Here is a 27,693-nt window from a genome sequence, read left to right as displayed (position 1 = left end):
CTCAACAAGGAGCTCTGGGCTTCCCTCAGTCGAACAATTACTATACTTCACTCCATGGGCTTTCTCATCAATTATCAAAAGTCCCATGACTTACTCCATCTCACCTGCTTCAATTCATCGGAGCAGAATTGAACACCATCCTCTCAAAAGCTTTTCTACCTGAGGATCGAGCAAAAACACTTTCCCTACTGGCAACTCGATTCACTCAAAGAACCAAGCAACAGCTCAATAAGTTTCTAACCTTACTAGGCCACATGGCCTCCACAGTTCATGACACTCCTATGGCACGGCTCGCCATGAAGTAACCCAATGGACATTAAGATCACAATGGATCCAAGCCATTCAACCACTGTATTCTCCAATTCAAGTAACCCACCAGCTACGTTCATCCCTACTTTGGTGGGCAAACAAGGACAATTTGCGCAAGGGTCTACCCTTCCAACAACCAGTCCCACAGATAACTTTAACTACAGATGCATCCACCTTGGGTTGGGGAGCTCACATACACAACCTCCAACCTAGGTACTTGGACAAAACTCGAAGCAACATTTCAAATCAATTTCCTGGAACTTCGAGCTATACGTTATGCACTGCATGCATTCAAGGACTGCCTTTCACACAAAACTGTTTCTCATCCAACAGACAACACAGTAGCCATGTGGTACATCAACAAACAGGGAGGTACGGGCTCATATCTCCTTTGTTATGAAGCCACACAGATTTGGGATTGGGCCCTGACACACTCCATGGTTCTCCGGGCCACTTATCTGGCAGGCATTCACAACGTAGTGGCAGATCGACTCAGTTGTCAGTTCCAACCTCACGAGTGGTCCCTGGATCCCTTAATAGCGACCAGGATATTTCAACGTTGGGGACAACCAACAATAGACCTCTTTGCGTCACATCTGAATCACAAAGTGGACAGATTCTGTTCTCTACACAAACAGAAGAACCAGCCAGCCAAGGACGCCTTTGCTCGCCCTTGGAAATCAGGCCTTCTATACGCGTATCCTCCAATACGCTCATAACCAAAACTCTAGTGAAGCTACAATAGGACAAGGGGTCCATGATACTCATAGCCCCATATTGGCCTCGACAAGTATGGTTTCCCACACTTCTAGACCTCTCAATCAGGGATCCCATTCGCCTGGGTGTAGCTCCCACTCTCATAACTCAGGATCAGGGTCGGTTGCGCCATCCCAACCTTCAATCCCTATCCCTGACAGCATGGATGTTGAAAGCTTGATTTTACAACCACTCAGTCTTTCAACCAATGTATCTCAAGTGTTTATAGCTTCATGTAAACCTTCCACACGTAAGAACTATTCTTCGAAAATGGAAAAGATTTACTTTATGGTGCAGACAAAAAGAGTATAGATCTTTTCACCTGCCCCACAACTTCTCTACTAGACTACTTATGCCATCTTTCAGACTCTGGTCTCCAGACTTCATCTGTAAGAGTCCATTTAAGTGCAATCTCTGCTTACCATAACAAGATGGTGAGATGCACCAATATCCATACAACCTCTTGTCAGTAGGTTTTATGAGAGGTTAACTCAACTTAAACCACCAATTCGGCCACCAGTCACAGAATGGGACCTGAATCTGGTCTTAACGAGACTCATGCGTTCTCCCTTTGAACCCATGAATTCCTGTGAGCTTAAATTTCTCACATGGAAGACTATCTTCCTCATTCTAGCCATTACATCGGCTAGAATGGTTAGTGAGTTACAAGCACTTGTCACGTATTCACTAGGGATGTGAATCGTTTATCTGACGATTGAAAATATCATCTGATATTTTCAATATCGTCAGATATCGGGGTCCCCAATAGCGATAGGAAACCCCACGATTAATTTAGTGGGTTTCTTATCGTTATGGGGGGGGGGGGGCGGGAAGAAAGGACACAACCTAAAAACACAACCTGACGCTTTAAAATGAGTTTATTAGTATCCCCCCCACCCTCCAGAACACCCCCAAAAAATTTTAAATACCTGGTGGTCCAGCAGGGGTCCCGGGAGCATTCTCCTACGCTCAGGCTGTCGGCTGCCACCAATCAAAATGGCACCGATTGTCCTTTGCTCTTACCATGTGACAGGGGTTATCGGTGTCATTGGTCGGCCCCTGTCACATGGAAGGTGCACTGGATGGCCTGCACCATTTTTAAAGATGGCGCCGGTCATCCATTGCTCTTACCATGTGACAGCGACCGGCCAATGGCACGGATACCAGGGTTATGAAACTGCAGGCTGCCGGGTTATGAAAACTGCAGGCTGCCGTGCAGTTAGCTGTTTTTCTCCTAACATCTCTTTTGACCAAGTGTCTTCATCTACTAAATTAATGGTCTGCTGCATGAAGTGGTCAGGCAAATCCAATGGCTTATCCACTTGGTGGCAGACTAACCCTCCTGGGAGATTCTCTTTGAGGGAAGTTTAGCTTCATAGCTGTAGGTTGAAGACTATTGTTCTGGAGGTGACAGTGTCAGAAGGCCTTTTTCCTTCCAGAAAGACCTTTGCCACATTTTTCAGTGTTTTCATTCTCCAAATAGAAAATTGGGAAGAAAGCATAACATAAGATTTGCCATACTGGGTCAAACCAAAGGTCCATTTAGCTCAGTACTCTGTTTCCAACTGTGACCAATCCAAGACACAAGTACTTGCCAGGTTCTTTTGTGTTCTTGCTAGGTTCTTGTAGCCTGTTGACTAGTGTGTGAGCTTGCACATAGATTTGGCCAGATGAGGGGACCAGATAACAACTGCCCTAGGCCGGATGTCACTTGTTTGCTGATCTGGGCAGATAAAAACAAGATTTTTATGGCCTGCAGAGCTAAGGGGACAGTTAAGTATGAGGGGACTCAAATTATGATTTTTAATGTCTTCTCAATGAGAGTAGCCGCACAACAGAAGGAACAATTGTCTGCTTGTGCTGGGCTGCAAAAAACGGGATAAAATTTGCTGTTTTATATATCTTGCCAACTTAAGAGTGCAACATGCAAGCAAAACACTGTTGCTATCTGGAAAGGAACAGATTCAAAATTGGCAGAAGCTGCTGAGCTAATTTGAAGGGGTGTGTAGTGTGCAGCTGTATTATGGCATCAAGATGGCATTGAGATATACATATGTTTCTTTTGTGCTTACAGGAAGTGGATGATGCGTAATGGCATCTACATTGCTTGGGTCTCTAAAAGCTGTTTATAGGACACCAAGGGGTGAATTGACTATGTAAGCCCTCCATGAAAGAAGGAGTGCACTGCCTGCTAGTACAAACCAGTATTCAAAGTTATTTTGTCACAACGAAGGAAGAGTGATTTATTAGCAGAAGTAGTAAATATAACTAGCTTGCAATAACAGTTTTCTTTGCTGCTGGCCTTCTGAAAGTGATATTATGGGTCTCTGTTCCTCCTTATTCTATAAGAGGCCACCACAGTGTTTATGGCTAGCTGAAGTCTGAATATTTTGTTTATGGCTTGTTACACTGCTCCCGATGTGGAGATTATGCAGTGCTCATAGTTGACGATTGGCTCTTCAGAAGTCCATCCATGGAAGGAGCACTTCCTCAATCCGGGTACATGTAAGTGCCATAGCTGCTTATCATAAAGGGATAGGGGATGCCCCAATTTCAGCACAACCCCTTGTAGGGCACTTTATGAGAGGTTTACTACAGCTGAAGCCTCCACTGCGTCCCCCAATTGCAGCCTGGGATCTCAATGTTGTGCTGGCAAGGCTCATATGGTCTCCATTCGAGCCCCTACATTCCTGTGAGCTACGACATCTCACTTGGAAAGTTATATTTCAAGTGGTTATAACATCAGCTTGCAGAGTCAGTGAGCTCCAGGAACTGGTAGCATACCCACCTTATACAAGATTTCTCCACAACCAGGTAGTGCTCCGCACTCACTCTAAATTCTTGCCAAAGGTAATGTCTGATTTCCACTTGAATCAATCCATAATACTGCCCACCTTTTTTCCGAGGCCTCACTCACACCCAGGTGAGCGGGCCCTGCACTCCTTGGACTGTAAACATGTGCTTGCATTTTATTTAGACCGCACTGCAGCCCATAGGCAGTCCACCCAACTTTGTCTCCTTTGATAAAAATAGACTTGGAGTTGCGGTGGGCAAGCAGACCCTGTCTACCTGGTTAGTGGGCTGTATTTCCTTCTGCTACCAGCAAGCAGGCCTTCCCCTAGAGGGACGCGTGAAAGCACATTCAGTCAGAGCCATGGCAACGTCAGTAGCGCATTTTCGTTCGGTACCCATTGCCGACATCTGTAGAGTTGCAACTTGGAGCTCTCTCCACACCTTCGCAGCTCATTACTGTCTGGACAAAACTGGCAGGCAGGACAGCGTTGGCCAGTCTGTACTGCGTAATTTGTTTCCAGTTTAGGAATCCAACACTTCCTACCTACAACCCACTGTGAATTTCAGGCTGCCCGTCGTTACCAAAGCACCCCTATTGTTGTGCCTCTTGCACATTTTTGGGTGCTGCTTGGTTTACTCTTATTCGAGCAGCCTGTAGCTCGCTATTCACCCATGTGTGAGGACTACTATCCTGCTTGTCCTGGAAGAAAGCAGAGTTGCTTACCTGTAACAGATGTTCTCCCAGGACATCAGGATGTTAGTCCTCATGAAACCCGCCAACCACCCCACGGAGTTGGATTCGCCTACAGTTTGTTATTTTATTTTTCGCTTGTACCTTTTGCTACAAACGAGACAGAAGGGGGGCCCCGTGTGGCCATAGGGTTAGTGGCATGCTGGGCATTCTCAATGTGCCAGTCAAAGTTCTAGAAAGTTTGACAAAAGTGTTCCATGACAGGGCTCCATCTGATGATGTCACCCATGTGTGAGGACTAACATCCTGCTGTTCTGGGAGAATACCTGTTACAGGTAAGCAACTCTGCTTTCCAACCTATAGCCACAAGGGTTCCTCTGTGTTTATCCCATGCTCTTTTGAATTCTATTACCATACTTGTCTACCCCACCTCTGCCAGGACAGCATTCCATGTATCTACCACTCTTTCCATGATGAAATATTTCCTGTCATTGTTCCCCAATCTACCCCCTTGTAATTTCATATCATAAATCCTAGTTCTATAGCTTTCTTTCCATCAGAAACAGTTCGATTCATGTACATCATTAATGCTTTTCAGGCATTTAAAAGTCTTTCTCTTTACTCCTCAAAGGTATACATATTTAGGTTGTTCAGGCACATCTCATAGGGCTTTCGGTGCAGATCCCACACCATTTTGATTGCCTTTCTCTAGACTCTTCCATTCTGTCTCTTTGTTTTTTGAGATACAGTCTCCAGAACTGAACACAGTACTCCAGGTGAGGCCTCACCAAAAATTTATACAGAGGCATTGTCACCTCGTTTTTTCTGCTGGTTATACCTCTCTGAGCAGCCCTGCATCTCTCTGGTCCATCTTGTTTAATTGCTTCGCTACCTTCATATTGTCAGTCGCTATCATGCCAAGGTCTCTCTCTTGGTCTGTGCACATCAATCTGTAAACCGCCTCCCCCCCCTCCCCAATCAAGTACAGCTCCTTTTGGCTTACTAGACTCCAAATGCGTGACTCCATTTCTTGGCATTGAATCCTAGCTGTCAACTTTTGGCCATTCCTAGAACTTTCTTGGTTCACTTCTTATTCTCTCTGCTCCTGTAGGTGTGTCCAACCTGTATCAGATCTTAGTGTTATCAGCACTCAAATATAATGAAGAGAGCTATCAGCTCTGCCTCAGATTTGTTTGAAGGTTTAGATTTGCATCATAAAGTGAGATATGGATTTTTGGGGTGATTATGGTTGCCAAGTTGACATTTCAGTGTCACATTTCCAAAACAGTGTATACTTGCTTTCTGCAGTTGCATTTTGATTAGAAATCTTTGTCCTTATGTGTCCTGAGATAACCCAGCTACAGTAATTCATGCTGTGGTAATGAGCTGCTTGGATTACTGTAATTCATTATAGATAGGCTTATTAGTTACTCAACTGCATAGATTGCAATAGGTGTAGAATATGGCTGCTTGCTTCCTTTTTTTGTCTATGATTACATGATCATCTCACCTCTACTGGACACCTTTCACTGGCTTCTGGTATTTTTCTATGCACAGTTTAAAGTTTGAGCAGGATTTTAAAGTTTGAAAATTGTAATGGTCCACATTAATGTAAGGCAGAGCTTACCAAACTGGGGGTCAGGACCCCAAAGGGGTCACAAAACTTCCATCTGGGGTCACAAATGTCTCAAAGGGCAGCCCTCTCCAGACATCACCAGCAGCAAAAGTAGTGGAAATCAGCATGGGATCTTTGAGCTAGCATTCAGTCTCAGGTCCTGCAATGGTCCCGCCCTCGCTTGAGTTTCCACGTTAACAGGAAGCCATGAGTGAGGAGGGACTGGGGCCACTCAGGGCCTGTGAGTGTTTACTGGCTCACAGATCCTGTGCTGACTTTCATTACTAGTGCTGCTTGCAATTGCAGATCAGCATCAGGCATTGGACCAGCCATTGGGGGAAGAGTGGGCAGAGTGTGCACAGGTCTGTGCAGGTTGTCACTTCTTCTCTATACTCTCCCATCACTGAACTTACCTAAGAGAAAAATGTTGCCCCTGACAACAGCCTGCCTTCTCTTCACACTAGCTTATCGCCTGAGTCCCAAAGGAAAATGTTGCTGTTGATCCTAGTCAAGGGGATGTTTGGATAGGGGCTATTGAAGGAAGGGATCAGATACAAGTAAGGTTTGAGGGATGGATCAGTGGGAGAGGGATTGGCTATGGAAGGTGAGAGGGGGGATGCAAGAGAGGAGCTAGGGGTGAGAGTATCAATGGGGGGGGGGGGCATGTGAGAAAAGAGAGAAGAAGGGATGACAGATAATCGATTAGGGTTTCAAAAATGGCTTGGAGGTGAGAGAGGTTCAGTGGGGAGGATGTAAAAAGCTGGTGTGGGCGAAAGAGAGGCTAGACTGGGAAGGGGAGAGGAACTGAGAGATGTAAGATGTAAGAGGGGATCAGCTAGAGGGGCAAAGGTTGAGAGGCCCTCTGGAGGGGGATAGATGTTGAGAGAGGGGATCAGTTGGAGTGCAGGAATGGTGAGTGGAGGGATTGTTAGAAGTGAACTACACTCCCGCAAATTAGGTTTGGTTGTCCTCTGGGGTCGTGTGAAGTTTCAAGTGCTAAAATGGGGTCATATTGGCTAAAGGTTTGGGAAACCCTGATATAAGGGCTACATTAACAGCCTATAATCCTATTAAGAAAACCTCTCCAGTCAGTTCAAGACCTTCTTTTGACTCTTATCTCGCCAAAAGAAGTGCATCCAACTAGGAAGAAAGCTTTCTCTTTCTTAGGTCCTAGGATTTCTTGAGCTTCTGTAAGGGTATTCAGGCTTATCTGTTTACTTCTCTATTTAAATTGTAAGTATTGGGGCATTGTAATTTTAAGTGTTTGCTATGTATTGTGTTTTAGTATTCGGTGTCTGTATTTTATGGTTTTAAGATTATTTTTTATTGTATGTTATGTACCTACCTGGAGCTTTTATAAGGTGAAATGGTTTATATATTGAAGAAATAAATATTGACTAACCATTTCTGTTTTATAGTTAGTGTCTGTTCTTCGTGAGGTAAAATACTTGAACATTCAGGACCAGAAAGATATTCCACTAAGTGCTGCAAATTTCTTTGCTGAGAATGAAACATTCCGAAAGTATGTTGGTAACCTTGACCTTGTCATGGGATGGTACAATAAGGTATGTTCTGTACCTTGCTTTGGGCACTGAAATGGTAAGGCATTAATAAATATCTTAAATAAATAAATGAATTAAAATGTCACTTAGCCAACACCCGAAACTGAGTCCTGTCAATAGTGGGCCATGTTCTGTGGAATTCCTTACTGCCAGAGAGGATAATTTTCAAACAACTGTGTGCGGCAGCATATATGCTTGTAAGTAGTAATGCACATTAGGGATGTGAATCGTTTTTCAACGATTAAAATTATCGTCCGATAATGTTTATATCGTCTTAAATCGTTATAGAACACGATACAATAGAAATTCTAACGATTTATCGTTAAAAATCGTTAAATCGTGTTAGTGCGCACTAAATCGAGTTAGTGCGCACTAACTCCCCGTTAGTGCGCACTAACTCGATTTAGTGCGCACTAACTGAAAATGATACAAATAAACACTTTCCAGGTCACTGAAGGTCAGTTAGGAATGAATATGTGTTCCTGTTGGCTGGCTGCCCTCTTATCTATTGATATTACCAAGGTTACCACTGAGGTGATGGTTGGGGGGATGGGAAATGGAACTGGAAACTAACGAACACCAACAGAAAATGAAACAAAGTGTTCACACTTCCCAGGTCAGTAAAGGTCACTTAGGAATGAATATGTATGTATGTATTCCTATTGGCTGGCTGTGCTCTTATCTATTGATGTTACCAATATGGTTGGGGGGATGTGAAATGGAAACAGTTGGAAGCTTGACAAAAAAAGTAATGTAATGATCAGCACTCACGTGACTAGAACTTGTTTGTTTATTATTTTTGTTAGCAGGCACCTGAAATGCTAGTGCATGTTGAATTTGCCAATCACTGTGCATTTTAGAAAGGTGGTCCTGGCTGGAACTGTACACAGTTCAAATATATGTAATTGATTGTTGGTAAGTGTATTTTTTAAGTAGCCACACTGGCACCAGTATGTTTACTTTTCCTCCTACTTAACTCACTAGCTCAGCTTTGTAAGAAGGGCTTCTCTGCTTGTGTGTTGTTTTTGTTTGGTGTGAGGAGAGCAGAAACATCAGATCTTTATTCAATCTACTACAGTCATCTCTTACAGTGCCCTATCCCTATTAATACCAGGAGTGTTGTGATCTTCCTGCACACAGTGCCCTAACCCTGGTACCAGTCTGAGACAGCTCCCTCCCTGCATTACTAGTGAGAGGCTGGCTTCACAGACAGGGGGGAGCTGCCTGACCCTCACTCCTGACTTCCCCCATGTCCCAGCTAGTGAATGGTGTGTGGGTGAGGGGGGGGGGGGGGGAGGATGGTGAAGTCTGAGACAGCTCCCTCCCTGCATTACTAGTGAGAGGCTGGCTTCACAGACAGGGGGGAGCTGCCTGACCCTCACTCCTGACTTCCCCCATGTCCCAGCTAGTGAATGGTGTGTGGGTGAGGGGGGGGGGGGAGGATGGTGAAGTCTGAGACAGCTCCCTCCCTGCATTACTAGTGAGAGGCTGGCTTCACAGACAGGGGGGAGCTGCCTGACCCTCACTCCTGACTTCCCCCATGTCCCAGCTAGTGAATGGTGTGTGGGTGAGGGTGGGGGGGGGGGGAGGATGGTGAAGTCTGAGACAGCTCCCTCCCTGCATTACTAGTGAGAGGCTGGCTTCACAGACAGGGGGGAGCTGCCTGACCCTCACTCCTGACTTCCCCCATGTCCCAGCTAGTGAATGGTGTGTGGGTGAGGGGGGGGGGGGGGGGAGGATGGTGAAGTCTGAGACAGCCCCCTCCCTGCATTACTAGTGAGAGGCTGGCTTCACAGACGGGGGGGAGCTGCCTGACCCTCACTCCTGACTTCCCCCATGTCCCAGCTAGTGAATGGTGTGTGGGTGAGGGGGGGGGGGAGGATGGTGAAGTCTGAGACAGCTCCCTCCCTGCATTACTAGTGAGAGGCTGGCTTCACAGACAGGGGGGAGCTGCCTGACCCTCACTCCTGACTTCCCCCATGTCCCAGCTAGTGAATGGTGTGTGGGTGATGGGGGGGGGAGGATGGTGAAGTCTGAGACAGCTCCCTCCCTGCATTACTAGTGAGAGGCTGGCTTCACAGACAGGGGGGAGCTGCCTGACCCTCACTCCTGACTTCCCCCATGTCCCAGCTAGTGAATGGTGTGTGGGTGAGGGGGGGGGGGGGGGAGGATGGTGAAGTCTGAGACAGCTCCCTCCCTGCATTACTAGTGAGAGGCTGGCTTCACAGACAGGGGGGAGCTGCCTGACCCTCACTCCTGACTTCCCCCATGTCCCAGCTAGTGAATGGTGTGTGGGTGAGGGGGGGGGGGGGGAGGATGGTGAAGTCTGAGACAGCTCCCTCCCTGCATTACTAGTGAGAGGCTGGCTTCGCAGACAGGGGGGAGCTGCCTGACCCTCACTCCTGACTTCCCCCATGTCCCAGCTAGTGAATGGTGTGTGGGTGAGGGGGGGGGGGGAGGATGGTGAAGTCTGAGACAGCTCCCTCCCTGCATTACTAGTGAGAGGTTGGCTTCACAGACAGGGGGGAGCTGCCTGACCCTCACTCCTGACTTCCCCCATGTCCCAGCTAGTGAATGGTGTGTGGGTGAGGGGGGGGGGGGAGGATGGTGAAGTCTGAGACAGCTCCCTCCCTGCATTACTAGTGAGAGGCTGGCTTCACAGACAGGGGGGAGCTGCCTGTCCCTCACTCCTGACTTCCCCCATGTCCCCAGCTAGTGAATGGTGTGTGGGTGAGGGGGGGGGGGGGGGGTGGATGGTGAAGTCTGAGACAGCTCCCTCCCTGCATTACTAGTGAGAGGCTGGCTTCACAGACAGGGGGGAGCTGCCTGACCCTCACTCCTGACTTCCCCCATGTCCCAGCTAGTGAATGGTGTGTGGGTGAGGGGGGGGGGCGGATGGTGAAGTCTGAGACAGCTCCCTCCCTGCATTACTAGTGAGAGGCTGGCTTCGCAGACAGGGGGGAGCTGCCTGACCCTCACTCCTGACTTCCCCCATGTCCCAGCTAGTGAATGGTGTGTGGGGTGAGGGGGGGGGGGAGGATGGTGAAGTCTGAGACAGCTCCCTCCCTGCATTACTAGTGAGAGGCTGGCTTCACAGACAGGGGGGGAGCTGCCTGACCCTCACTCCTGACTTCCCCCATGTCCCAGCTAGTGAATGGTGTGTGGGTGAGGGGGGGGGGGGAGGATGGTGAAGTCTGAGACAGCTCCCTCCCTGCATTACTAGTGAGAGGCTGGCTTCACAGACAGGGGGGAGCTGCCTGTCCCTCACTCCTGACTTCCCCCATGTCCCAGCTAGTGAAGGGTGTGTGGGTGAGGGGGGGGGGGGGTGGATGGTGAAGTCTGAGACAGCTCCCTCCCTGTATTACTAGTGAGAGGCTGGCTTCACAGACAGGGGGGAGCTGCCTGACCCTCACTCCTGACTTCCCCCATGTCCCAGCTAGTGAATGGTGTGTGGGTAAGGGGGGGGGGGGGGAGGATGGTGAAGTCTGAGACAGCTCCCTCCCTGCATTACTAGTGAGAGGCTGGCTTCACAGACAGGGGGGAGCTGCCTGACCCTCACTCCTCCGGGGTATTGTGATCTTCCTGCACACAGTGCCCTATCCCTGATACCAGGGGTGTTGTGATCTTCCTGCATGCAGTGCCCTATCCCTATTAATACCAGGAGTGTTGTGATCTTCCTGCATGCAGTGCCCTATCCCTATTAATACCAGGAGTGTTGTGATCTTCCTGCATGCAGTGCCCTATCCCTGATACCGGGATGTGTGCAGGAAGATCACAACACCCCCGGTATCAGGAATAGGGCACTGTGTGCAGGAAGATCACAACACCCCCAGTATCAGGAATAGGGCACTGTGTGCAGGAAGATCACAACACCCCTGGTATTAGGGATAGGGCACTGTGTGCAGGAAGATCACAACACTCCTGGTATTAATAGGGATAGGGCACTGTGTGCAGGAAGATCACAATACCCCTGGTATCAGGGTTAGGGCACAAGTTCTAGTCACATTGACTGATCACATTACTTGTTTTGTCAAGCTACCAACTGTTTCCATTTCCCATCCCCCATATACTGTCAGTAGGAAACTTGGTAACATGAATAAATAAGAGGGCAGCCAATAGGAATACATATTCATTCCTAAACTGACCTTAACTGACCTGAAAAGTGTCAAATTGTATCATTTTCAGTTAGTGCGCACTAACTCCCAGTTAGTGCGCACTAACTCCCGTTAGTGCGCACTAATCGGAAAAAACGATTTTTAACGATTTTTTAACTAAAAAATCGTGCCTAAGACGATTTTCTTGCCCTGCCACACGATTTCTATCGTTAAGACGATATGGAAAACGATTCACATCCCTAATGCACATTATCCCAGGACAAGCAGGATGCTAGTCCTCACATATGGGTGACATCACTGAGAGAGCTCTATCACGGAAAACTTTCTGTCAAAGTTTCTAGAAACGTTTGACTGGCACACTGAGCCCAGTGAGCAAGCCCAGCATGCCATAATCCCTCGAGCCACAGGGGTCTCCCTTCAGTCTTAGTTTTTCCACGCTGCTTTTGGCATCGCGGAGCAGGAGCCCTATGTGAATTTCTTCACACAATTCTGTCTATAAAGCAGATTAAAAACTTGATTTTTCCCATTCCCACATCGGGGTCTCTCTTCAACCACTGGCCGGTGAGTAGAATAATTCCTTTCCAACTCAATTTTTTGTCAGATATCCATCGACGGCTGTCGAGGTTATCATGGCCACAGGTTTTAAAAAATGTCCCAAATGTAATCGGACCATGTCGATTACGGATCCACACCTTGAGTGTGTACTTTGTTTGGGTCAGTCCCATGATGTATCATCATGTCCAAAATGTGCAGAAATGACCATTAAAGGTTGAAAAGCATGCCAGGAAAAAATGGAACACCTTTTCCACATACAATTGTTACCTTCAACGTCGACGTCTACTCATTCGTCTCCGGCCGGAGCATCGAAAAAGCTAATGATAAAAAAGCGTCTAGAGGGTTCGGGGGTCCGATGACTTCGTCAATGCCGCGGATGGCGTCGGTGCCATCCGCGGCATTGACGAAGTCGTCGGTCCTTGAAAAAACTACGGAACAACATACATAACATTGACATCGTCATCGACATTCTTCGATCCCGGAAGCCTTGCTGTCGCCGGAGAAGTCAGCAGCTAACAAACCTCATCTACAAGAAACACCGAGGCCTTCTACACCGAGGCGTTCCCCACCCCTAGGGGTGTCGGACATCAAGCCACCACAGGGCCCTGTGGTAGAGCTGATGATGCCTCCACCGCCACCACGTATAGCTGCTCTGCCTGCATCAGCTATTACAGAGGAACTGAGTGGTTTCATCCGCCAGGCGGTATGAGAAGCGCTCCATGAATATCGTCCATCGACACTGATGCCGATACCATCGATGACCCCAACACCCTTGTCGATGCCGATACCTGCACCGATACCGGTGCCAATGCCGGTGACCACACTGATGCCAGTGTCTACACCAATGTCGGTGACCACACCGATGATGGTGACCACAAGTACCGATACTGGGACCAGTATCGATGCTGATTCTGATGACGTCCCAGATGCCATTATTCATGCCAGGGACTCTGATGCAGCCGGACTTTTCAATATTTCAACCACTCATGGACAAACTTGATGTCCTCATCAGTGCCATGCCATCACAGCCGCTCCCTACTAACCTTGCAGGTGTAGGAGACACTTTTCGACACTTTCCACTTAATGACCCTCAACCAGGACCCTCAGGACTTTTCAGACCAGTGGTTTCATCAGCACCACCGGGATCGTCTCCTACTTCTCCCTACAAACATACACATATCCTTGGGAGGAGAAAGGCACAGATTCTTCATCTGAAAGCTTCATGCCTGAGCCATCTCCTCCAGAAGGAAGGAAAAAGTCCCCACCAGAAGACTTATCCTTCACTACTTTCATTAAAGATATGGCAGACACAATCCCATTCAAATTAGTGTCTGAGGAGGATACAAGACAACAAACAGAAGTCCTTCAATTTGTGGATCCACCCAAGGAAGTCTTGGCCATCCCAATCCACGAGGCCCTACTGGAATTACAACATAGATTGTGGGAACATCCATGTTCTGTCCCACCAGTTAATAAGAGGATGGACACCACATATCTCGTTCAGCATGACCCTAGATACCAAAAGACACAGCTACCACACCAGTCAGTTGTAGTAGAGTCGGCTCAGAAAAAATCTAAACAAGTACGACCTCACTCATCTACTCCACCAGGGAAGGAAAGTATACCAAGGAGCAATGCTTAACTCCAGAATAGCAACTTACCAACTCTATATGACGCAATACCAGAGGAATCTCTGGAAACAGATGCAGCAGCTCACAGACTCGCTACCTCAGCAATATCAAGATACAGCTCAAGCTATTATACATAAAGGACTTGAAGCTGGAAAGCATGAGGTCCGGGCTGCCTACGATAGCTTCGAAACAGCTTCAAGGGTGGCAGCTTCTGGAATTAGTGCACACCGCTGGACCTGGTTAAAAGCCTCTGACCTCAAGCCTGAGGTACAGGATAAATTAGTGGACTTACCCTGCGTAGGCGACAACCTATTTGGGTCAAAGGTTCAGGACGCAGTAGCTCAACACAAAGAACACAGAGAGACACTGCGCCAATTATCCGCAGTCCCATGAGACTCTTCCTTTTCAACATCCCATCGTCAACCAAGGAAAGATACCAGAAAGCCATACTACCGGCTGAGAAAATATTACCCTCCGTCATCCAGGGGTAGATCATCTCGACCACAACAAAGATCTCAACCCAGACAGCCTAGAACCTTTAGGCCTCAACCACCAGCATAGACAGGACCAGCTGCAGGCTTTTGAGGCAATGCCAGAGAACAAAAGCCATCTCCAAAACCCCAATCCAAACATACCAGTAGTGGGTCGAGTCTCTTTTTATTGCAACTGTTGTTCTCAGATAACAAGAGACCAATGGGTACTCTCAATAATATCATGAGGTTATCGACTCAATTTCCTATCAATTCCAAAGACTCTCCTCCAAAGACTCTTTCGCTAAACGACACTCACATCAATCATCTACAAGCAGAATTGTCCACCCTTCTGATAGCCAGAACCGTAGAGCCAGTACCCCGGACTCAGCAGGGCAGGAAATTCTGCTCCCATTATTTCCTCATTCCAAAGAAAACAGGAGGCCTACGTTCCATCCTAGACCTAAGAAATCTCAACAAATTTCTACGAAAAGAAAAATTCAGGATGGTCTCCTTAGCACAATACTTCCCCTTCTTCAGACAGGAGTCTGGCTTTGTTCTCTGGATCTACAAGATGCTTATACTCACATTCCTATATTCCCTCCTCATCGCAAGTATCTGCATTTCCTGGTGGGACAACAGCATTTCCAATACAGGGTACTACCATTCGGACTTGCCTCAGCACCCAGAGTATTCACGAAATGCTTAGAGGCAGTAGCAACACACTTACACAAGGAAGGTGTGCACGTTTTCCCCTATCTGGACGACTGGCTGATCAGAAGTCAGTCTCAACAAGGAGCTCTTGCTTCTCTCAATCGAACGATCACTCTGCTCCACTCGATGGATTTTTTCATCAATTACCAAAAGTCCCATCTAACCCCATCTCACCTACTTCAATTCATCGGAGCAGAACTGAACACCATCCTATCCAGAGCTTTCCTACCTGAAGATCGCCTTATTAGCAAACTCGCTACACTTGCAAAAACAAGCGACAGCTCATCAGTTTCTAACCTTACTAGGTCACATGGCCTCTACAGTTCATGTCACTCCTATGGCCAGATTAGCCATGTGACTATCCCAATGGACATTGAGATCACAATGGATACAAGCAATTCAACCACTGTTGTCTCCAATTCAAATAACCCACCAGCTACATTCATTTCTCCTTTGGTGGGTAGACAAAAACAACTTACGCAAATTCTACCTTTTCAACTGTTATTAAAGCTCTGTTGAAAAAGCTGGGAATCAGCAATCTGTTATTAACGGAGTAGTTGTGGGTGGATCCTTGGACCAGTGGCAGGTGACCACGTCCTCGGGGGAGATCCCGAGAGGGACCACTGGTCAGGCTTAGTGTAGGAGACAGACACACACTAGTTCTTTTATTAGACAATATATTAAACCATCAGAGGTAGCAGTAGTGAGTTGGAAGCGCCTGGCTGGGCTGAAGTCCCTCAGGTACTGGAACAGCAATCCCAAGGTGGCTGAGCTGTAGAGAAACTAAGAAGTGAGTAGATAAGATATGCAGAGTTCTGGAACAAGTCCTTGATGATAACACTCACACCATAGTCTCTTGAGGCAGCCCAGGAGTGGAATGCAGTAGGCCCTCGAGGAGCGAGTACCTGGTCCCAGGGAAAGCTCTGAGAGACAGATGGAAACTCACTAATGTTGTAAGCAGCGATGACTTTTTAGCAGAAGTGGTATTCAGGCGCTGGTCTGGGACGTGGGCCCTCGAGGAGTGAGTACCGGTTCTGGACTGCGACCTGAAAAGAAAAAGAGAGAGTGAGGCCCCCGAGGAGTGGGTACCTCTAGTGAAGTCCGAGGAGGCAGAGTAGCTAGGGTTGCGGAGAGCGAATCCCATCCGCAGCGACCTGGAGGAAGCTAGGTAAACCCTATCCCTTGCTAACTCATCTTGTTAGCGAAAACTGAGACCTTAAATATCTGGAGCTGATGACGTCATCTCATGGGGACGCCTCTGAGGTTCGCGCCTATGCTGGTACATCAGTTAGGCCATGCGCGCGCCCTTAGGCATCTGGTCAACATGGCGGCTTGCAGCGTCGAGCCGGTCCGGGAATTCCGGAGGAGGATGGCCTGGAGACGCCGCAGCAGCTAGCCTTCCATCAACCCCGGAGGGAGTCACCAACGAGGTAAGGTGGGCGGAGCAGAGACGTCGGACAGCGACGGATACAACATCAACAACCAGTTCCACAAATAACTCTAACTACAGATGCATTCACCGTGGGTTGGGGAGCTCACATATATATATATATATATATATATAAAACGTGATATCTCTGATGAGCGGCGGTATATAAAAACCAATAAATAAATAAATAAATAAAATAAATAAATAAATATCCAAACCCAGGGTACTTGGACAAAACTCGAAGCAACATTTCAAATCAATTTCCTGGAACATCGAGCTATATGGTATGCTCTACATGCATTCAAAGACTGCCTTTCACACAAGACTGCTTTGATTCAAACGGACAACACAGTCGCCATGTGGTACCTGAACAAACAGGGAGGTACGGGCTCATATCTCCTTTGTCAAGAAGCCACACAGATTTGGGACTGGGCCCTGACATTCCATGTTTCTTCGAGCCACTTATCTAGTGGGCATCCACAACATAGGTGCAGATCGCCTCAGTTGTCAGTTCCAACCTCACGAATGGTCCCTGGATCCCTCAGTAGCGACCAGGATATTTCAATGTTGGGGACAACCAACAATAGAGCTCTTTGCATCACATCTGAATTACAAAGAGGACAGGTTCTGTTCTCTACACAAACAGAAATACTAGCCAGTAGGGATGTGAATCGTTTTAGGACGATTAAAATTATCGTCCGATAATTTTAATATCGTCTTAAACCGTTATGGAACACAATACAATAGAGATTCTAACGATTTATCGTTATAAATCGTTAGAATCGTGAGCCGGCACACTAAAACCCCCTAAAACCCACCCCCGACCCTTTAAATTAAATCCCCCACCCTCCCGAACCCCCCCCAAATGAGTTAAATAACCTGCGGGTCCAGCGGCGGTCCGGAACGGCAGCGGTCCGGAACGGGCTCCTGCTCCTGAATCTTGTTGTCTTCAGCCGGCGCCATTTTCCAAAATGGCGCCGAAAATGGCGGCGGCCATAGACGAACACGATTGGACGGCAGGAGGTCCTTCCGGACCCCCGCTGGACTTTTGGCAAGTCTCGTGGGGGTCAGGAGGCCCCCCACAAGCTGGCCAAAAGTTCCTGGAGGTCCAGTGGGGGTCAGGGAGCGATTTCCCGCCGCGAATCGTTTTCGTACGGAAAATGGCGCCGGCAGGAGATCGACTGCAGGAGGTTGTTCAGCGAGGCGCCGGAACCCTCGCTGAACGACCTCCTGCAGTCGATCTCCTGCCGGCACCATTTTCCGTACGAAAACGATTCGCGGCGGGAAATCGCTCCCTGACCCCCGCTGGACCTCCAGGAACTTTTGGCCAGCTTGTGGGGGGGCCTCCTGACCCCCACGAGACTTGCCAAAAGTCCAGCGGGGGTCCGGAAGGACCTCCTGCCGTCCAATCGTGTTCGTCTATGGCCGCCGCCATTTTTCGGCGCCATTTTGGAAAATGGCGCCGGCTGAAGACAACAAGATTCAGGAGCAGGAGCCCGTTCCGGACCGCTGCCGTTCCGGACCGCCGCTGGACCCGCAGGTTATTTAACTCATTTGGGGGGGTTCGGGAGGGTGGGGGATTTAATTTAAAGGGTCGGGGGTGGGTTTTAGGGGGTTTTAATGTGCCGGTTTTGCGATTTTTAGATTTTTAGATTTTTCACGATTTTTCACGATTTTTCACGATATTTTACCCCCCCAAACGGCAACAATACGATTCCCTCCCCCTCCCAGCCGAAATCGATCGTTAAGACGATCGAGGACACGATTCACATCCCTACTAGCCAGCCAGGGATGCATTTGTTCGCCCCTGGAATTCAGGCCTTTTATACGCGTATCCCCCAATACCGCTAATAACCAAAACTCTAGTGAAGCTACAACAGGACAAGGGGTCCATGATACTCATAGCCCCATATTGGCCATGACAGATGTGGTTTCCCATACTTCTCGACCTATCGATCACAGAGCCAATTCGCCTGGGTCTAGCTCCCACTCTAATAACTCAGGATCAGGGCAGATTGCGCCATCCCAACCTTCAATCCCTATCTCTAACAGTGTGGATGTTGAAAGCTTGATCTTGCAACCACTCAATCTTTCCACTGATGTTTCTCAAGTGCTTATTGCTTCACGCAAACCTTCCACACGGAAGAACTATTTTTCGAAGTGGAAAAGATTCACTTTGTGGTGCACACAAAAAGACATTGACCCTTTTTCTTGCCCCACACCCTCTTTACTAGACTATCTATGGCAACTTTCAGACTCTGGTCTCCAGACCTCATCTGTAAGAGTACACTTAAGTGCAATCTCGGCTTACCATAATAAACTGGGAGATGCACCAATATCCGTGCAACCTCTTGTCAGTAGATTTATGAGAGGTTTAACTCACCTTAAACCACCAATACAGCCACCAGTCACAGAATGGGACCTTAATTTGGTATTAACAAGGCTCATGTGTTCTCCCTTTCAGCCCATGAATTCCTGTGATGTTAAATTTCTCACATGGAAGACTATCTTCCTAATAACCATTATATCCGCTAGAAGGGTTAGTGAGTTACATGCACTTGTCACATACTCACCCTATACAAAATTCCTATATGATCGAGTGGTACTCCATACACACCCAAAATTCCTTCCCAAGGTAGTTACGGAATTCCACATGAATCAGTCCATAGTCTTGCCCACATTCTTCCCAAGACCTCATTCTCACCAAGGTGAGAGGGCTTTACATACATTGGACTGTAAACGTGTGTTAGCATACTACTTAGATTGCACTGCAGTCTATAGAAAATCCACTCAACTCTTTGTTTCTTATGATCCAAACAAACCGGGTAATCCAGTGGGCAAATACTCTCTCCAACTGGCTAGCAGATTGTATAGAGTTCTGCTATGAAAAAGCAGACCTTCCTCTCCAAGGGCGAGTAAAAGCACATTCAGTAAGTGCAATGTCAACCTCAATAGCACACTACCGTTCAGTGCCAATTCTTGACATATGTAAAGCTGCAACATGGAGTTCTCTTCACACCTTTGCAGCTCATTACTGTTTGGACAAAGAAGGACGACAAGATTCAGCCTATGGACAATCTGTCTTAAAGAATTTGTTTCCAATATAATCCCAACTCCTTCTACATCCAACCTGCTGTGAATTTAGGCTTCCTCATTTTCACCAACAATACTTCAGTGTTGGTCCACTACAACATGACTCAGCCTGTAGCTTGCTAATCACTAATATGTGAGGACTAGCATCCTGCTTGTCCTGGGATAAAGCAAAATTGCTTATCTTGTAATAGGTGTTATCCCAGGACAGCAGGATGTAGTCCTCACGAAACCCACCCAAACCCCGCGGAGTTGGGTCCGATACGTTTTAGTATTTTATTTTTGGCTAACGCTTATTGCTACATACGAGACTGAAGGGAGACCCCTGTGGCTCGAGGGATTATGGCATGCTGGGCATGCTCAGTGGGCTCAGTGTGCTAGAGATGTGAATCGTGTGCCAGATCGTCTTAACGATCAGATTCGGCTGGGGAGGGGGGGGGGAAATCTGATCGTTAAGATATGTGAATTGGAATCGTTTCCGATTCCAATTCACATCACTAATTTTTTTTTTAGGGAGGCCCGCGCCAGCCATCCAGTGCTCCTACCATGTGACAGGGGCCGGCCAATGGCACGGATACCCTGTCACATGGTAAGGGCAAAGGGGCATCGGTGCCATTTTTTTTTTTAGAACAGCTGATGCCTGGGAACGGGAAATCTTTCCCCGAGGCCCCCCTGGATCTCTCCTCTCCCCGAGGCCCCCCTGGATCTCTCCCCGAGGCCCCCCAAGGCCCCCTTGGACCACAAGGTAACTTTAAAAGGTTTTGGGGGGATTGGGGGGGGGGGGTCGATTTAAAGGGTCGGGTGGGTTGGGTTTTTTTTAGCGGCACGGGCCTCCCTAAAAAAACAATTAGCGATGGGTCGGGTCGGGAGGGTGGGGGAGGCTAAGGGGGGTCGATTTAAAGGGTCGGGTGGGTTTTTTTTTTTATCAGGCCATCAGCGCCATTTTAATTAGTGGCAACCAAAATGGCGCCGATGGCCCGAGAGAGGGAGATCGCGCCGGGACACCCTCCACTGGACCACCAGGTAACTTAACATTTTGGGGGGGTTCGGGAGGGTGGGGGAGGGTAAGGAATTGGTTTTAAAGGGTCGGGGTGGGTTTAGGGGTTGTTTTGGTGTGCCGGTTTTCCCGCCCTCTCCCAAATAATTCCCGTGCCCTATTTAACGATACAATACAAATGCCCCTGACGATAAATCGGGGGCATTTGTATTGTATCGTGCACTGTAACGATTTAGGACGATTTTAAAATTATCTGACGATAATTTTAATCGTTCAAAAACGATTCACATCCCTACAGTGTGCCAGTCAAAGGTTTCTAGAAACTTGACAGAAAGTTTTCCATGATAGTGCTCCGTCAGTGACTTCACCCATATGTGAGGACTACATCCTGCTGTCCTAGGATAACACCTATTACAAGGTAAGCAATTTTGCTATTTTACCATAGCATTTTATAACATGCATGTATCACATACATGTATATTATAAAATACATGTATTTTTACCCCACAACATATGTGCATTTGTAGGCCAACACACAAATACATACAATGCTTTAAAACCATTTATTTCAATTTATTGAATGTACCCACTTTACCCATCTATTTTAAAAATGTATTTGCAAATATTTTACATGCGAAAATAAAGTAAGACATATTTACCACGTCAAGATTTACATTAGTAAATCTGTGTATTTTAAAACCCTATGTGAGGGTAATTACCACTTTAACCACTTAGTCTTCTAGTTTGCCTTCTCCAAGTCATCGAGAACCATCAACCAGAAATCCCCCCAGGTCATCCAGACCTCCCACCCAGTCAGTACTACAAAATAAACACATTTAATACCACTTACTCCAGACAATTAGCAGGTGTAAAAATATGTGAGCAACTTGGAAACTGTGCACGTGTGTCTTGTAAAATAGCAACTTATGCGCATAACTGTTGGCCCTGCCCAGAAACACCTTAGTCCGCCCCTTTTTTTAAGTGCATATATGTGCACACGAAAGTGAAATACACATGTATTTTGGACTTTTATAGAATATGGAACACATGAATAGAGACTACTTATTGTTGCATCTGTGGACTCTTGCGCAGAGGCAGAATTGGCACAACTTGCAGGGAAGAGCCTTGCAGGTTCCTACCATCAGCAGGTGGACCTGGGCAAAGTAGAGACCCAGCAGGACCTTTGTCTATATCAGTCCTCATTCACCTCAGGTTGAGCTTTTGGGTGCTGGGGCTGGCAGGTCTTAGGTTGGGGCTCTGCAGATGGTAAAAGAGGTGGTCCTTGGAGAGCTGGGTCGTAGGCAGGTAGAGGACAGATGAGTCCTAGGTCCGAGCAATGATCAGAGGCAGGCAGTGGTCAAGAGAATCTGAGATCAGGCCAAGGTCAGAGGCAAGCAGTGGTCAGGAGAATCCAAGATCAGGCCGAAGTTAAACCAGGTATCTATCCGAGGGGAGAAATGGGATGGATAGGTAGTGTAGGCAGGCAAAGAGAAGAACAGGTGGGCAACTTGGGGAAAGACAAAAACAGAAGACAAGGCATTAGAACTGAAGAGCACTAGAAAGTACTAGAAAGGAAGACAAGGCACAAGAACCGAAGACAAGATGTTGGAAGAACATGCACTACTTTAGGAGTAGGTGGACCTGTTGCTGAGGCAATGAGAGAGAGGTCAAGAGGGCCTTTTATAGGCCTGACTGAGTGAGGTAATCAGGAAGTGTTGCGGGGCATTTCCCGCCTCAGGCTCTTTAATTATAGCAGGGTCGGGTATGCACACCTAAGGAGGAGCGCAGCAGAAGGGAGTCAGCAGCATCCGGTTGCAAGGTGAACCGGCGGCAAGCTATCATGAAGAGGAGCAGCATCCTGTGATGAAGAGTGCTGGTGGCGTGTTGCTGTGTCTGAGGGCCCGGCCAGAGAGGTGAGGTGGTGGTTTTGCAAGGTTAGCCCATGGATCACCGAACGCAATACTACTGTTGCGGGAGCACTAGGGAGAATGTGTGCCCTTGGACCATGGCACGACCCCAGAGGAGGACTCCGGGGGAGTGACTAGGCAGCAAGGCATGTCCGAGCACAGGTGGACAGGCTGAAGACCAGGGGCCCTGACCTCTGCCAAACCTGAACACACCAGATGAGACCCATCAATGCTATGCTGGTCTCTGGTAGCCCGCCGGCCACTCAATAGCCCTTTCAGACCTGCCACCTGGAAACGGCAGGTACGAGAGAATGGGCAGAGATTGAGGACAGGCAATGGCACTGAAACAAGGACAAGACGTAGACACTTGGAGACTTGGATGAAGCGAAGACACTTGGACACTTGGACGAGGCGAAGGCATTTGGACACTAGGATGAGACAAAGGCACTTAGACACTAGGACAAGGTAAAGGCAGGACTGAGGCTTAGGATGAGGAGAGGATCCAAGCGGCTCTCATAGCAGGATATGGCCGGAGGGGAGGCTTCAGTGACCCGGCGTGGCTGACACCCAGGTTGGTCATCTGGAAGTGGAATCTGCCAGGGGAGGCTAGGGCTAGACCCGGAACCAGGAAACATCCAAAGTGAAGAACTGGAGGGAACTAGGACATCTTGAGAAGGGACATCTGAGGACAAGAACATCAGGAACATCTGAAGACAGGACAGACGAGGACGAGGATCCGACGAGAGACCAGGAACCATGGATGAAGACAAGGGAATTCCCTCGAAGAACTGAATGCCTTGAAGAAGCTGGAATCGATGAGGAGTCCAGGAGTCGACTGGCTCCTTGTGAAGGCGACGAAGGAGTGGTGAAGGGCCCTTTTATAGGGCTGAAGAGGAAACGCCCAGATAACACCATCAGGTGGGGTCACGGGCCCTTTCCCGCCGTGGACCCTTTAAATACACCGAAGAGGCATGGCCGCGCGCCTAGAGAAGGCAGGACCAGGGATAGCGACGGCGGCGTCCATGCCGCGAACATCAAGCAGGAGTGGCACTAGGCAGCGAAACCAGGTCCCGGCTTTGGCGGCACCATGCTGCAAGGATGACAGCATCGGCAACGGCCTCAGGGTCATTTGGGAGCACAGCAGCAGTGGCCCTGCCCACTGAATGGAGCGAGAACAGTGGCGGCAGCCCCGTCACACAGGAGAATGGCGTCAGCGGCTGCTGGGCCGCAAAGGCAGAACAACAGCGGTGGCTCTGCCTGTCACGGATAACAGGTGGCGGTGCTCGGGTCGCAAAAGAGACCTGGTTGGCGGCTGCCTGGCAGCATCGCAACAACTACCCCCCTCTTAAGTCCCCTCCCTGAGGCTCTGGGCTTCCTGGGGTGTCATTGGTGAAAGTCTTTCAAAAGGTTTCCGGTCCAAGATGTTGGAGGCTGGCTCCCAGGAATTTTCTTCCAGGCCATAGTTCTTCCATGAAATGAGGTAGTCAATTCTCTTGCCCCTATAGTGAGAATCTAAGACATTTTCAACTTCGTGTACAATATCTCCATCAATAGCCCAATCCTGTGGTTTGGGTGATGCCCTAGAGGACCATGAGAGTACCACAGGCTTGAGTAATGATAAATGAAATAAATTGTGAATCTTCAATGGCGGTGGTAATTGTAATTGGTATATGATGGGCCCCAGATGCCGGAGCATGGAGAAAGGTCCAGCATAACATGGAGCCAGGTGCATGGGATGGAGTCGCAGGCATAAATGCTGAATACTCAGCCACATTTTCTCTCCAATATTAAAGTGGGGAGCTGGTCTTCTATGGGCATCCACAGTTTTCTTGGCTTTGTCAGCAGCTCTCTCAGTCAGATAATTGGTCTGTTTCCATAATTTATGCAATTCCTGGGCAGGAGAGTTGAGTTGCTGGAGAAGACACCGACATGAGCAATGATGGATGAGATAGAGGTTGTTTCCTATAGACTAATTGATAAGGAGAAGATCTGGTGGCTGTGTTGATATGAGTGTTATGAGAGAATTTTGTTGAAGGTAAAAGAGTGGCTCAGTTATCCTGGTGTTTTTTGACATATGAATGGAGGAGTCTTGAGAGTATGATTGGTGCACTCTGCTTGTCCGTTCCCTTGTGGATGATAAGCTGTGGTCTAGTCAAATGTAATGCTAAACTTCTTACATAGAGAGCACCAGTATCGTGCAATAAATTGAGCTCCTCTCTTGGATAATATGTGCTTTGGCAAGCCATGCAGGCAAAAGTCATGGAATATAAAGAGATGGGCTAGCTCTGGTGTGGAAGGAAGGCCGAGTACTTGGATGAAGTGTGCCATCTTAGAGAATTGGTCTATCACCACCCAAATCATGGTGGTGTCATCTGAGATGGGAGAATCCACAATAAAGTCCCTGGACAGGTGGGTCCAGGGCTGTAACAGCCCCCAGGAGTGGCCATGTAGTGATTTTTGCAATGTGCAAGTGGGGCATGAATCAACATAAGCTTTTATGTCTTGCTTCATTTGGGGCCACCAATAGTGTCATTGAAACAATTCAAGGGTTCACACCTACCCAGGGTGACCTGAGACACATGAGCAATGGGGTCATTTCAACACTTTCTCATGTAGTCTGGAGGGTACGACTGGCTTCCCTGGAGGGATGGTTACCATGGTAGCCATGATTATCATAGTGGAATAGATGATATGTCTGAGAGATTCTGGAACATCCTTGGTCTGGAAGGAGCAAGAGAGGGTGTCTGCCTGTTGATTCTTGAGTGCTAGGTGATACTGCGATTTGAAGTCGAAGAGAGCAAAGAACAAAGACCAACGGGCCTGTATCGCATTTAGCTGTTGAGTTTGATGTAGATATTCAAGGTTCTTGTGGTTCGTATATATCATAACATGGTGTTGTGCTCCTTCAAATAGGTGGCACTATTCCTCAAGGCCTAATTTGACAATCAAAAGCTCTCGATCTCCAATGCTGTAATTACGTTAAGCTAGCGAGAACTTCTTTAGAAAGTAGGAACAGACAAAGTATTCCTTCTGGAGTCTGTTGGCTCAGAACAGCCCCTATGCTCAGGGTAGAGGCATCAACTTATAAGTCAAAGGCCCATGAGGAATCTGGGTGACACAGGCAGGGTTCGTCCATAAAGGTGTTCTTTAGCTCTTGAAATGCCTCTAGAGCAGTGATGCGGCGAACTCCAGTCCTTGAGAGCCACAAATAGGCCAGGTTTTCAAAATATCCACAATGAATATGCATAAGATAGATTTGCATACAATGGAGGCAGTGAATGCAAGGAAGTAAGGTTGCCACAGTCATAGAGCAAGGAGGTTTTACAGGCTCCAGGCAGGAATCTATATACTCACAACCCAGTCAAAGTGTGGTTGATGTTGCTGGAGCCATGGTAATCCCAAGATAATGGAGTGGATGGCCCTGGAGATCACATGCAGGATGAGTATTTCCAGATGCAGGAGGCCGGTGTGTAAGTGTTGCGGACTTGCCTTGTGGCACGTATTCCGTGGTGAATGTGTGCGGGAAAGCCCAGGGAAAGGGCGTAGAGGCGTGATCGCTTGCTCCTGTGTGAGTGTGAGCCCTTGGTCCACGAGATAACTCAGAGAGATGCCCCGAGATACCCCAAGGATAGGAAAGTGAGTGCAAGCTTGGACACAGTTCAACTCATGAAGAAATGGAACTGGAACAGGGAACTCCTGGTCCAGAGAGTTAAGAATCAGAGTTCTTAAAAGAAAGATTCCTGGAACTTGGACTAAATGAGGACTCCTGGACATGGATGAAGAAGAGGTGTACTCTTGAAGACGAAGACAAGACAAGACTCTTGGATACGATGAAGAGAAACATTCTTGAATACAAAGACAGCCAAGATGAGACTCTAGGGGACAATGAAGAGGAACACTCTTGAGTACAAAGACAGCCAAGATGAGACTCTTGGGGATGAAGAAGAGGTGAAGTGAAGAGAGAGGTACGCAGAGGACAGTACCTCAAAGGAAGCCATCTTGACATTAGGAATCTGGACATCTGAGTCGAGGGGATACCTCTAGACGCTTGAAGCTTCTGACATCTAAAGAGATGGGCGACAGCAGGAATGGGCCGCTGCTTAGGGTAGGATCTGGAAGTCTTTAATAGATGCAGACGGACAAATATCTGGACGAAGGACGTCAGGACGCCAGCACATCTGAGACTCAGAAATAGGTGAGCTTCTGGACGTCAGGACATTGAGACATCGGAGCATCAGGGACATCTAGGAATAGACGAGGGATCCCGAGGCTTGTGGAAGGGAAGCCTGAGACTGGAACATACCACGAAGAAGGTAGACGACATGGAAGACCTGGACATTGGGCGAAGACATCATGAAGAAGACAGCACGAAGAGAGAAGACTTGAAGACGAAGTCTTCTGGACAGGAGCTTGAAGAAAACCACATTGGAACTGTGGAACTCTGAGGATGGACTCTCTGGAGGGTGTTACTCTGAAGATGTTGATCCGAAGGGTGTTAATCCCTAGAGGATGTTGATCCCAAGATGGTGTGAATTCATCCGAAGGCACTGAAGAAATGAAGCAGCGCCTATTTATAGGGCAGGAGCAGGAAGAGCCCTGAAGACGTCATCTGGGAGGGCTGAAGAGGAACTTCCTGCTTTGTCCCTTTAAATGGAGAGAAGAAACCGCATGGCCAGCCCCTAGAGGGAGCCCTGGAGCACAGGGGGTGGAGCCAAGGCCTGCAGCAGCGTTAGAGCAAGAAGAAAGGCCTGAGAACATCGTATAGTGGCTCCTGCCGCTGAAGAAAAGGCTCGGCGGCAACACTCTGGTCGCAGTGAAGGAGAATCCCCGCGAGGGATTCCCCTGACGGAGAGGAGGCTCCAGCGGCATCCTAGCCGCAAAGAAAGGGGATTCTCTGGTGGCGGCACGGGCCGTGAAGAAGGTGATTCCCAGCAGGGGAAGTTCCCCTGAAGACACATCGGAGACGCGGCTCCAGCTGTGTAGGAGGGACTGCAACAGCGGCAGCAGATCGCGAAGAGGAGCACGGCTTGGTGGCAGTCCGGGCCGCGGTGGAAAAAAT

The 27,693-nt window shown here is 48.1% G+C and overlaps 1 protein-coding gene across 1 annotated transcript in view; it reads left to right on the top strand.

The window, feature by feature from the left end:
- The window catches only part of DNAH17 (dynein axonemal heavy chain 17), a 1,486,981-nt gene that overhangs the window by 273,418 nt on the left and 1,185,870 nt on the right, over nucleotides 1-27,693 (top strand). The window contains exon 13 of the mRNA XM_029599137.1: nucleotides 7,583-7,729. Within this exon, the coding sequence (XP_029454997.1) occupies nucleotides 7,583-7,729 (147 nt within the window). The remainder of the gene's footprint in view (nucleotides 1-7,582; nucleotides 7,730-27,693) is intronic.

The sequence above is a fragment of the Rhinatrema bivittatum genome, chromosome 4 (assembly GCF_901001135.1).
Source record: "Rhinatrema bivittatum chromosome 4, aRhiBiv1.1, whole genome shotgun sequence".
NCBI classification, from domain to species: Eukaryota; Metazoa; Chordata; class Amphibia; order Gymnophiona; family Rhinatrematidae; genus Rhinatrema; species Rhinatrema bivittatum.
This window is presented reverse-complemented; position numbering and strand designations above follow the sequence as displayed.